General features: G+C 51.2%; 1 protein-coding gene across 1 annotated transcript; it reads right to left on the reverse strand.

Annotated features, from left to right (window-relative positions):
- Positions 1-9,585: 9,585 nt before the first annotated feature.
- Olig1 (oligodendrocyte transcription factor 1) lies at positions 9,586-10,442 on the reverse strand. Its single transcript, XM_048345892.1, has one exon. It carries the CDS (start codon positions 10,402-10,404, stop codon positions 9,586-9,588), a length of 819 nt encoding a protein of 272 aa, XP_048201849.1. The 5' UTR covers positions 10,405-10,442.
- Positions 10,443-13,212: the final 2,770 nt, after the last annotated feature.

Consider the following 13,212-nt stretch of genomic DNA (forward strand, 5'->3'; position numbering starts at 1 on the left):
TTGTTGGCATAGAAAGCCATTAGTGATATATTGTTAAATGCATAAAGCAGGTTGTAGGACAGGCTGTATAGTTTAATCCTGATCTGTATTAAATGTAGTCTAGCTCAGCATCTCCAATTGGTGACAGAACTCTGGTGATACCGAAATCCTTGCATGCTTCAGTTACTTTAGGAAAGGCTCCACATTTGGATCAAAACCATACAAACCTATACAAACCCTCTGCACACTTTAAATTGTCTCTAAATTATTTCTGATGCCATGGATAAAATGGCAAGGCTGTATTCTTTATAGCGACAGGAAAGGGTGGTGTATGTTCAGCACAGATGTAATTTTGTAAACTGAAGAAAGAATCTTTTCTGTCTACGTTGGGTTTGGAACCCATGACTCCTGAGGGCTGACTCCCTTTGACAGATACATACAGGAGCCGAGAGCTGCAACTACATACATCAGGGTGAGTGCTGGCCTTATAGTTATATGCAACCATTCCAGGCTAGAATAGATTTTAATTTTTATTCATTGCAGTGCTGCCGATTGAACCCAGGTCCTTCCGTGTCAAGGCTAGGCAGATGCTGTACCACAGAGTTGTAGCCCCTGCCCCAAGCACTTAAAAACAAAACAAACCAACCACAAAAACCATGACAAACATTGTTCAGAAGGATGGATTGTGTCTCAGATCTGAACATTGTGGGACACTGGAGGCTCATGCCCAGAATCCTAACTAATCAGGAGACGCCTGAGGATTACATTTTGAAGCCAGCCTGGGCAGATAAATCTACAACCTTCTTTTCTCCAATTAACCAGCAAAAACCCCCAAACAAACCTAAAACACCAGAAATGGATATGTGTCTCAGTGGTGAAGTGCCAGCTTGGAGCAAGAAAGGTGATCAAGAGCCTGAAGCCCTAAAATCAAGCTTCGGTACCATCACTGAATGAATGGATGAATAAATAAATGCAATCTGAGCTGTTAACGCATTCCAGAAATTTTCAGAAGGAAAGCACACTGAAGACCAGCCACCTGCTCTGGTCTGGATGAGCCTTCTCAGAGTCAGGTCTGGGGATTTTTTTTTTGGGGGGGGGGGAGCAGCACTGGGAGAGTGGGGATTGGCTATGACTGGGAGAATAAAACCTCTTTATTTTGCCCGATCTGGGCGGGGGCGGGGCATACTCTTAGTTTCCCAGTGTGTTTTTGGTCCAGCCACCTTGTCCCATGCACATTCATAGGCTTCTAGGCCAGATGACCCGGGGAGGGAAGGGAAGGGGGATGGGAAGAAATGGGGGAACAGACCAAGGTGATTAGCTAGACCTGTCAGAGAGAAGTTTCCCACCCCTAATGTAAACATGCCCATGTCAAAGCTGGAAGTTCAGGGGTTGGCACGGGACCGCAGCTCACTCAGACCTTGCCACCTGCCCTGCTACTTGCCTGCCCTCTGAGTGCCCGCCCTGCAGGCATGTTTAACCTCGCTGCGATTCTCTGTTAAACCTCAGCCCTTAGCATAGCCTAGTACCACCCCATACCCCCATCAAATCACACAGACCTGGCAGTCACCTGTATCCCCAGCCAAATTCTCCTTCAATGTGTTAACCACTGTTATTGACTCCTTTTTTTTTTTTTAAAGAGGGTCACTTAAAGAAAAAAAAATATAGATCCCACATTATTGGGGAAAGGTGGCCATGTGGATCTTCAAAGGAAAGAGCTGAATGGAAGAGGAATTCCATTCACAGCTCTGATGGCTGGGTCTTCTGCCTATGGAGAGAAGGTTTGGGGAAGGGGCCGAAACTTAGTTGTGGACCAATCTACAAAAATAATGGCTCTAGGAGGTCTGAATTGAGAAGGAATCAGCATTATTGCTCCATTTTTCAGATGAGGGCATTGAGGCCTTAAGAGCTGAAGTGATATATATGTAGTCAGTCAGCACCAGCCAGAGGCATGGCTCTCGAGAGTAGACAGCCCTGCCTCCCTAGCAGCAACAGCCCCGCTCCCTGCCCCGGCCAGGGCTCTTCTGCACTGAGTCCTATTCATCCCATGTGCAGATGACTCAGTCTGTGATTTCAGCCACCAGCCTGGTGTTTATGACACTTGCCACAAACCGGTGGAGACTGTTTAGATTTGTCCCGAGCTGATGCTCTGTGGATGGAGAATGACATCTAGTCAGCTTGCGGCCTCTGTGGCCCAACAGCTGGAATGCTGGGGCTTCTGAAGAGCCCATTGTCTGCTGGCCCCCAGGAGAAGCGGGGTCCCCAGCTACCTCAGAGAAGCATTTGGTTCTGTGTAGGCTCAGCATCGCAGCCAGTCCTGGGGCTGGGGGAGTGGCGGGGTGGGGGGACCTCTGTTACAAAGATGGAGGGCTACATGGGGCTCCCTGAGAGGATCTGTCGAGCAACACGGCTGGGCCCAGGGCAGTGGCAGCAGGAGTTCAGAGCACAAGGAAGCATTGCTCTTCCCAAAGGGGTATTTTCCTCGGTGCCCTTCGATGCCTCTTGGGCCCTAGCCAGGAATTTCAAGAGAAGATGAGAATGACTTGGGCATACACCACCATTTTCTTAAGCAACATGGCAGGACCACACAGTCAGGTAGACAACGCATTTCTAACTAGTGGAGGAAATTATATTCGTGGTGACTTGGAAACCATTCATAGCTCCAACAAGTGCTGTGTGTCATGATTATAGGCACTGCCTATAATCACTTAACCCCTAACGAGCTGGGTTCTTGGATGAGTCCAACAGGAGGGATGAGGTTCCCGAGACACTAGAATGTAAGTGGCCCAAACAAGGTCACAAAGACAAGGTTCAGCAAGAGAGGGACGTGGGATGCTGAGATGGCCACTTGAGTTTTTCCCCTCTGATGGTGAGAGGGGATGTTTGTTCCTCCTGACCAGGGCTGTGACAGCCCAGCATGGCAGAGGGAGCAGGGGACTAAAAGCAGCAGAAGGGAGCAGTGGCAACAAAGCCAGAAAGACTTCCTTTGAGTGGTAATCTGAGTGGGTGAAATGTAATCAAATCAAACACCTTCCTCCTCATTTCCTTCCTTCCTCCCTTCCTTTTTTCCCCTTTCCCTTCTTTCTTTTTCCTTCTTCATTTACTTTCCCTCCCTCCCTCCCTCCCTCCCTCCCTCCCTCCCTCCCTCCCTCCTTTCCTTCCTTCCCAAATGCACAGAATACCCTTTTCACCCTGATTTTTTTTTGAAGCCTTCCTTTTGCAGGACTTTGGTGGTTTCTAAGGAGTTAACACATTGCCTAGAGATTTCTGGAACACACTAGCCCGTTTTTGGATGCCGGTGTTGGGGCTTACAGTGCATGGTGTGCCTAGCCTCATCTCTTACCTGTGATAGGTGTGTCAGGCTCAGGCTCCAGAGATGAGGCGAGGCCTGTCAGTCCTCCAGCCCCAGGGAGGGCCTGCAGCCAGGACTTCCTATTGGAGAAAGGCAGAGTGTTGATCCTGTGTGTGAGAAATGCACAGTGTTCAAAAAAAAAAATGCACAGCACAGCGAGAAATGAAGCCTACTAGGGTCAGCACACTTACTGTCTGTGTGAAAACTCGGAAAGGCAGCCACAAAGAAGAAAGTCCCCTCCTCTTGTGCCCTAAGCCATGATTTTCCTCCCTCCCCATTGTCCTGCCTGTGAGCTGTCTGCGTCTCTGCTTTCTGAAACCCTAATGACAAACATGTCACCATCTGAACATCCCTCACAGGGTTTGCCTCTGCCACTCCCTGTCACTAATCTGAGCCTCCCTTGGGGCTAAGGGCCACCAGAGAAAGTTCGGGTGATTCACCTGCAGCCAGCTTGGCTGGCAAGGGATGGGCCCTCAGTCTGTCTTCAGGAGGCCACTTTCATGGCTACATTGAGGCTGAAAAAGGTCAGAGGTTGGGGTTGGAGATGTTTAGGGGCCATCACCCAGAGATGCCCAAGCTGGGGTGTGGACTTCCTGCCTGTCCTGTCCCTCCTGTATCTTCCCACCCTACCCCATCCCCAAGACAAGCCAAGGGAGCAGCTTTGCTGTCCCCAAAGCAGGCCCTGGTCCCTGGCATTTCTGCCTTTGACTACTTCATGGTCTTGAACATGAGTCCTGGGTTATCTTACTCAGTGAGGAGGAAGGAGAGGGAGATGGCTTAGAAGTCCTCTGGCCCTGTTAGTATTCTGTGGGACTCAGAGCCAGGATTTAAGGCCTCTGTTCTGGGCAGAGTCTTGGTGTTCTGTCCTCTGTGGTCTCTAGGGGAGGCGGAACATGAAGGACAAATATATCCTCACTGTTCCCAGCTAGGCATCACCACCGCTGTGTCATCAGCCCGTGCTAGCTCAGGACTTGGAACATTTGAGCTGCTTGTTCTGAGCTCAGACGCTGCTCTGTTAAAGCCAGTGGGAATTTACAAGGGGTAAGGGGGGTGGGGGTAATGGGGGTGGACGGAGCTATTATTCACGTATATGCAGAAGAATGCGGTGTGATTCTGTCTGGGCATTTCACTTCCACCTTGGCCTTAGTTAAGAAGGACAGCCTGAGGGCTGGGAATATGGCCTAGTGGCAAGAATGCTTGCCTTGTATACTTGAAGCCCTGGGTTCGATTCCCCAGCACCACATATATAGAAAAGGCCAGAGGTGGCGCTGTGACTCAAGTGGCAGAGTGCTAGCCTTGAGCAAAAAGAAGCCAGGGACAGTGCTCAGGCCCTGAGTTCAAGCCCCAGGACTGGCAAAAAAAAAAAAAAGAAAGAAAGAAAGAAAGAAAGAAAGAAAGAAGAAGGACAGCCTGCTGGGGAGGGCTTCACAGATTCGTTTGCAACATCTCTATCAATAACAAGACTCATTGGAGCGTGGATATTGAGACTATCTTATTACTTTATTTTCACTCCTTATATTTGCTAAAATGAAACTGAACTTTTTCTTTTTATTCTTTCTTTCTTTCCTTATTTATTTTGCCATGCTGGGAAATTGGGAGCTCAAACTCAGGATACCACATAAGCCAGGCAAGGACTCTACTATTGAGGACCCCAGCCCTAGAATTTCCTTGAAAACAATATTTCAAATGCTTTCCCTACAACCAAATTCTACTTAATACATGTAAGTTGGTGTCCAGGTGGTGGTGACTCAAGCCTGTAATCCCATCTGCTTAAGAAGCACAAGTATGGGGGACTGAGGTTTGAAGCCAGTGTGAGCTTTGAAACTCCATCTCAAAAAGAACCAACAGAGGGGCTGGGGATATGGCCTAGTGGCAAGAGTGCTTGCCTCGTGTACATGAGGCCCTGGGTTCAATTCCCCAGCACCGCATATATAGAAAATGGCCAGAAGTGGCACTGTGGCTCAAGTGGCAGAGTGCTAGCCTTGAGCAAAAGGAAGCCAGGGACAGTGCTCAGGCCCTGAGTCCAAGCCCCAGGACTGGCCAAAAAAAAAAAAAAAAAAAAAAAAAAGAACCAACAGGAAGGCAGGTTGGAGGCAATGGCTCAAGTGGTAGAGAGATCGCTGAGGAAGCTTTCTATGTGTGTGTAGGGCCCTGGATCAAAATCTGGTACTGGCAAACAACATTTTAAAAGTGCATTTGTGGTTTGGAGTAACAGGACATTTTTCAACCTGTTGCTTTGTGAACCTACTTTAGTGTATGTGATCATCTTACAGATTAGTTGAGCATACAAAAGACAGAAGGAGAAGTGGACAAGCAAGAGTATGTCTGAGTGTGTGTGTGTGTGTGTGTTTGTGTGTGTGTACCAGGACTGAGGCTTGGACTTACATCCTGGATGCTTGCACTTAGCTTTTTTACTCAAGGCTGGTGTTCTACCACTTGAGTCACAACTGTACTTCTGGCTTTTTTGCTGGTTAATTGGAGATAAGAGTCTCATGGACTTTTCTGCCCAAGCTGGCTATGAACCAGGATCCTCAGGTCTCAGCCTCCTTGATAAGCAGGATGGGAGGCATGAGCCACTAGTGCCTGGCTCTAAGGCTATGTCTTTAGAAGGAAATATATTCTCTCCATGTTGTACTGGTTGCCATGGTAAATCAAAGCATCTATCTCATGGTTCTTCCCAACCATCATATTGCTCTTGGTATCTTGTTTGTAAAAGTTGGTGGCATGGTAGAAAGGAAATCTCCTTCTGGTTGGCTTCTTAATCACTAACAGAAGGTTCTGGGAGATCTAGCTAGCAGGATGAGGCTCTGAAGATTGGCTCTCACCTTGTAGCCAGCCTCAACCTTCATACCAGGGCAATCAGCAAAGATGAAGGCCCATTCATGCACAAACTGGGTGGCTACCACAGAAGGACCATGACTCCTAACCTGAACTTAAGGTAAAATATCTTCCACACTTGGGGCTCACCTATTCCTTGTCGGGACTACTTATCTTCTACGTTATATGGTTGTGAGGTCATATTTTCATCCTTGCTGTAATCAGTTTCTCTTGGAGAACACCTGCAAATAGGCCATCACTATGGGTTTTGTGAATCCCGTAGTGCAGTTAACCTGCTCTTTTTTTTTTTCTGCCTGCTCACCGAGTCTTCAAACATCATTTATTGGCCTCTGATTTTTTCCTTTAATTGCTAGGATGGTACATTGGCAGTGGCTGGATATCAGGATTTCATTTATTTATTTATTTTGCAACAAGCCAAGTGTTCCTTCTCATCTTGTTTGTGAAGCCTACAATGCCTTTCTCATGGGCACTGCCTGCCGGCTTTCCTCCCCTTCAAAGACCAATTTAATCTTTTCTTCCTGCATAAAAATTTCGCTGCAGCAAAATTCAAGGGCGGTGGGAGACTCAGCTAGCTCCCTTGCCAAACATGGCAGATTTCACAAAGCTTCAACTCTGGGCCTGCAGGGTCCACTGCCGTAGTTGTGTTGACAGATTTGCCCTGTGTGTTACTGGCGCTACATAGAACGATCTCTGTCTCTTCCATCCTATAAGACTCCTGGTGTAACTTTATGTTTGGATATAAACTTCCTAAAAGGAACTTATACTTCCTTGGCATCATGGCCAATAATATGCTATATCCTTGCAGACAATATAAATATTCTGATGGTGCCCAGAACAACATTGGCTATCCTGGTGAAAATCATTTCTAATCTTTGGGAATTCGGGAAGCGCGTTGGGATATTTTCTCACCTGCCATATTACTTTTCCCACAGGTGCATTTTGTGGTTTCTGGTTCCAATTTTCAAGGAGAGTAAGAACAGGAGATGACACCACTACTCACCTCTTTTCTGGTCTACAGATTTTTTTTTTTAAGAGATCAATTTAGGAATACTCATGCTACCTATTTGCTAGCCGGAGAGGAAATGTCTTATTTCCAACCTAGCAATATAGTTTTATCTCCATGGAGAACTTGATTTGGTTTTGCTTTGTGGATGTTTGCTTTTCCTTGGGTTCTTTGTCAAGATGTAGGTGTGTGAATTAAACAGAAGACCGGAAGTCAAACTATTGTAAAAGCAGGTGATAGAGTCAGGTGATGGTTGCTCCCGCCTGCCATCCTAGTATTCCAGAGGCTGAGATATGAGGACCAAAGTTTGAGGCCAGCTTGGGTGAGACTCTTATTAGTTAATCAGTAAAATGTCAGAAATGAAGGTGTAGTTCTAGTGGTGGAGTATCAGCCTTGAGTGGGGGGGAGGGTGGAGGGGGGCGGAATCAAGAGAGCTGGAGGCACTAGCAGAGAAATCTGAGACGCTTATATCCCATTAACCATCCAAAAGCATCCTGGAAAGCTATGGCCCAAGTGGTCACTTGAAAAAGCCAAGGCAAGGCCGGGAGACCAAGCCCCAGTGCTGGTAACAAAAACAAACAGCGGCAACAACCACAGAATTAAAAACCGACATCTGCGAGGGAAGGGGGAGAGTGATAGGCGTGTGGTGGCATTTTAGCCTCTGCCCACTAAGATCGGAAAGTGTATTTCTGAGAAGGAAGTTGGGATTCAGAATCATAGGGTACGTGTGCTGCCTAACTCATTCTCAACTTGGATCTGTAGTCAAAATGGACCTAGTCCCAAAGCTTGGTGAAGAACGAATTCTGGAGCTGCCTGTGTCCCGCGGCCCCCTCCACAGTCCCGCGTGTTCTCCCGTGTCTGACCTTCCACGGGGACGCCCGCTCCTTGGGCTGCTGTACAAATCCACGAGGTCGGAGCTCTTAAATGGGGAGCCCAACTTTCACCACCCTGAAGGTTCTGAATCCGCCAAGAGACAGGGAGAATTTTTTAATTGATCAAACAAACGCGACGAGAAAATGAAGAGAGTGGAACGTCGACTTGACGGGTTTTATTTTGTTGATTCTGTAGAGCTGGGGGGGGGGGGGACACGGAGTTAGAGCGAAACACAAAGCGCAACCCAAATAACCAAAGCCGAGACGACGACGCGTCCTACGAACGCCATAGCAAACCCAGACGGCTCTTCTAGGTTGTTCAAGGGGCGGGCGGGGGCGGGGGGGAGACCAGACGCGGGGCGCGCGGACGAAGGGCGCGACACTCGAGGGGCCCGCGGGGCCCGCGCGCCAGGCCCCGTCCCGCCTGCACCGCAGCTGGGCCCGCCGCCGAGCCCCGGCGCCCCGCGCTCCGGAGCCGCCGCTGTGTGTGTGTGTGTGTGTGTGTGTGTGTGTGTGTGTGTGTGTGATGAGGACGTTTATTAGTGAGCTTCACACACCCGCGACTACGAAAAGCCTGGTTACCTGGTTTAGTAAATCGAGCACAGCGATGGCGCGAAAAGACGTGGCCGCGTTTGTTTCCTAAGCAAGGCGAAGACGGAACGCAAGGTGACCCCAAGAAGCCCGCAAGATTCCAGCGGAAAGGCTCCCCGCAACCAAACCCCGGGTCATGCGAGTCTCAAAAAACCCAGCATTTTAACAGCAGTGCAATAAAATAAAAGGAAGAGAGAGAGAAAGGAAGGGAGGAAAGAGGGAAGGAAGGGAGGAAGGGAGGAAGGAAGGAAGGAAGGAAGGAAGGAAGGAAGGAAGGAAGGAAGGAAGGAAGGAAGGAAGGAAAAGCAGAGCGACTTCCCACGCCCACACGCGGGGCCACGGCCGCCCCCGCAGTGCGCACCCACTAACGGGTCTCCCTTCGCCTGTTCGGAGCAGGGTTGGCTGGTAGGAATGAGGGCGCCGGGGGGGGGGGGGGGGTTCCGGCCGGCTCACCGGCTCCCCCCTCATCGGCACTGTGGGAAAGCTGTCCCTCGGCCTGAAAGCCCGGGGCTGGGGGGCGGGGGTGCGGTCGCCCTCCGGCCGGCCTCCAGCCGTACCCCGCACCGGCAGAGCGCCACGCACCGCTCCTTCGCTTCCCACCCTAGCGCACCCCGCGGCGCACGCAGAGCCCGGGCGCAGGGCGCGGACGCGGCGCTCCCTTTCTGCGCTGAGCGGGTGGAATCGCGCTAGAACTCGAACTAGCCCCCGAGCTTCTGGGAACCTCAGTTCCCATCGCTTTGATTTCCCGGGAGTGGGGCGCAGGGGTGGGGGGGGGGCGAGGAAGAGGGGAGGGGGTGGCGCCCATCAGTCCCTTCCGCCCGGCGAGAAGGCTCTACACGCGTCGCGAACTCGAGTCTACTCTCCTTGGACCTCCAGGTGCTGGGGAGCGGAGAAGCTGGGGGCCAGGTGGGCCCAGCCAAGGTCGAGCCCCGCCCCGGACCCCGGGGTCGCCTTTACTTGGAGAACTGAGCCTGCACCGCCGCCAGGCCCAAGCCGGTGGGGACCAGGTGCGGGAACTTGCACACGGCGCAAGTGCAAAGGCCGGAGCCGCCCGCACCACCGCCGGGGAGCGTGAACTGGCCGCACGGTGGCTCGTCGAGCGCCAAGGACAGGTACTTGGCCGGGCGCAGCGCGTCGGGGGGCCCCACGGCCCCGGGGGCCAGCAGGACGGAGCCGGGCGCGGCGGCCAGCAGGGGCAGGCCGGCCAGGAGCAGGCGCGGCGCGGCGGCGGCGGCGGCGGGTCCCGCGCCCTCGCCCAGCGCGCGGCGCAGCTCCTGCAGCGAGCTGCCCAGCAGCAGGATGTAGTTGCGGGCGAGCAGCAGCGTGGCGATCTTGGAGAGCTTGCGGCCCGGCGCGCCCTGGCAGTGCGCCGCGGAGTAAGGCAGGATGACTTCGCGCAGCGCGTCCATGGCCAGGTTCAGGTCCTGCATGCGCTTCCGCTCGCGGCTGTTGATCTTGCGCCGCAGCTGCTGCTGCTGCTCCTCTTTCGGGTCCGCTCGGCCTCCGCCGCCCGCGTGCACGCCAGATCCCGACCCAGTGCGGGGCAGCTCGGCCGGTGCCTCGGGTTTCTCGCGCGCAGGCTTGGGGAGGAGGGGCGCCGTCGTGGAGGAGGAAGAGGAGGAGGAGGAGGAGGGAGTGCAGGAGGAAGGAGCCTGCCGGTAGCCCACCAGTTCGTACAGGGAGGCCCCGATCTGCAGCTCTCCCGGCCGCTGTGGCCGCAGCATGGTCGCGGGGCCCGCGTTCACGGGAGCCTGGGAAATCGCATAGTACATCTCGGGGGGGGGGTGCGGGCGGAAGGGGCGGCCGAGGGCGCCCTTTAGGAACGCCCTGGGGTGGGCCCGTGGCAAGCCGCCCCTCCCTGTGGACCTGCGCCCGGCCGCGGGTGGTGGGGACTGCAATCCGCGCGCCGACCCTTTAAACCCGGCTTGGGAACCTGCGGGGGGACCGCGCTTGGCGGGGCGCAGCCAATGAAAGCGCGAGGCCGGGCGCAGGCGTGTGTTCATTGGCTGCGGCCGCCGGAGCCGGCGCGGAGCCGCCTCTGGCACGGTTTAGGAAAGCGGTTGTGAGCGTGGGCAACTGGGGTCTCAGGACCGGCTCTGGGGCCGCGGGGGGGGGGGGGGGGGGGAGTGGGAGGACGGGAAGGGGTGGTGTCTTTGGGGGTGCGTCGTGGTTGTTCCAGAAGTACTGGCTGCGTTAGGCTAAAATGCATGTACCCCCTCCAACACTTTGCTGCCTCTTTTTCTTTAAACGAAGGTATACATGTAAAAGACACGTCTGTCTTTTTAAAAAGTTACAGTCAAGCATTCCTCACAAAGCTACCCAGTGTCGTTGATTTTAAGAGGAAAGTTCAGTTGCGTGGGGACGGTGCATTCACACGATACAATACATCTCCACATCTTGAAAAAAAAAAAAGAAACAAGGAAATTGGCCATCCAACAACTCCCAAGTTCCCCAGCGCCTGACCACCCACCTACTACATTGTAGCCATGAATTAATTTTGCTCTAGGTACCTGTCTAGGTAGAATCTACAGTATTTGTCTTTGGGTGACTAGCTCATTTCACCAAGTGTGTCTTGACGCTCCATCCGTACTGAATGTGGTTTGTTCCTGCATTTCCCTTTAAGGATGAATAATTATTGCGTTTTTCTGCAGCCACCCATTCATAGATGGCCATTTTCCTGGCTCCCACCTTTTGGCTATTTTGAATCCATTTCTCTGAGTATGTGAGTCTAACTTCCTGTCAGGTTCAGAGAATTAAATTTCTGAACTAAATGACAGAAGCACTAGGAGATGATTGCTCCCTGACACATCTCCTATTTCCCTGACTAAAAGGCCTGTGGGAAGCTAAGGAGGTTTTAGGGTTGAAGTTCTTCACCCCTCATGATAAGATGTGTGCTTATTTTATTAGTGACTTGACTTTTGCTTAAGCAAAAACACATCCAAAATGTCCTCTTATCAGAAACAAAAACGAAACAAAACATTCAGAGTCTTGTCCATTGAGGATAGGACTGAATCTCTTCTCCAAATGAAACAGCATTTCTTAGTGGCTATGTATCCTTTCTTCCTCAACATTGGTGACACTACTTCTAGGGAAGAACCTTTTGGTACCTCAACTTCTATTATTCCACAGCCAGCAGCCACAAGTGACTATAAAGATGTAAATTAATTAAAGTTTAGGTTAAAATGTAGATTTCACTGGGCACCTGTAGTTCATGCCTGTAATCCTAGCTACTCAGAAGGCTGAGATCTGAGGATTTCTGTTTGAAGTGAGCCTGGGCAGTCTGTGACTCAATTGGTAGAGCACTAGCTTAGGACAATAAAAGGTAAGGGGCAACACCCAAGTCTTGAGTTCAAGACCCAGAACTGGAACACATAGATCTTCTCGGGCAATGGTGGTCCACTCCTGTAATCCTCACTACTCAGGAGGCTGAGATCTGAGGATCATGTTTCAAAGCCAGCCCTGCCAGGAAAGTCTGTGAGACTCTTATTTTTAATAATCTACCCCCCCAAAAAAAAGCCAGAAGTGGAGCTCTGGCTCAAGTGGTAGAGTGTTAACTGGCTTTGAGCAAAAGCAGTTCAGAGACAGTGCCCAGTCCCTGAGTTTTAGTCCCAGGACCAGCTCAAAAATAGATCTCCAGTTGTGTTAACATTGCATAGTAGTGACTGGTATGCAGGGTGATGAGAATGTAGGACATTTCCATCATGGGACAAAATTCTACTCGATGACACTGATCTGGAGTATAAGAGAAAGGAAATTACCTTCCTCCACCTTGGTGCCCTTGATGTAAGACAAAAGAAGCTGTAGAAAGGCCTGTCTACCATAAGAACGAAGCACTGCTCTCCCAGCCCCGCTGGCTGTGCTTGCAGATTTCAAAGCTGTTCTGTTCTCATTTTCTTCCACTGATATTCCACTCTGGTTTCTGCTTCCAACTCCAGATGCTCCTGGAACTCCTTGCCACACCTTAGGTTCTACTACAAGATGCCTTTCCCTGGAGATCTCCCTTTTCCTCAAGCCTTTCGTTATGCTTGGCATCCATTGATAAAGCATTTCTCCATGGCTTGGACTGTCTTGAATGAGTAGCACCTCTGGATTCGCCGAAGTTGTTTTGAAAGCAGAAGCCACGTTTGGGTTTGCATCTTTCCAAAGCCCAGTACTGCTCTTTGTACCTCCTGTACTTCTGGAAGCAACTACAGATGGATCTGGAAAGCACTCCCAGGGTCATCCTTTGAAATGTGCAAACTCCCAAATGGTTTCACCCAACAGTTTCCTGTAGGTTTCACAGAAAGGGAAGGAAGCCGGTAGGTCCCCTTGTCCATGGGGTCTGGCCTCACCTAGTGATGGGGAAATTAGGGAGAGAGATAAGGGTTGGCAGATAGGAATCAAGTCAGAACCGGGAACCACATCAGGCAGGAAGGAGCAAGCCACCAAGGAAATAGCTTTGAAAGTTCAACATGTCAGCATTTCACCTTGTGGCAAAGCAGTCTGTTTTCTATGTAGTTCCACAGACACTTGTGCTTAGTGTGCATAGGTGTGTGTGTTAGTCCTAGGGAACTGAACTCAGGGCCTGGGGACTGAACCTG

The sequence above is a fragment of the Perognathus longimembris genome, chromosome 5, assembly GCF_023159225.1.
Source record: "Perognathus longimembris pacificus isolate PPM17 chromosome 5, ASM2315922v1, whole genome shotgun sequence".
NCBI classification, from domain to species: domain Eukaryota; kingdom Metazoa; phylum Chordata; class Mammalia; order Rodentia; family Heteromyidae; genus Perognathus; species Perognathus longimembris.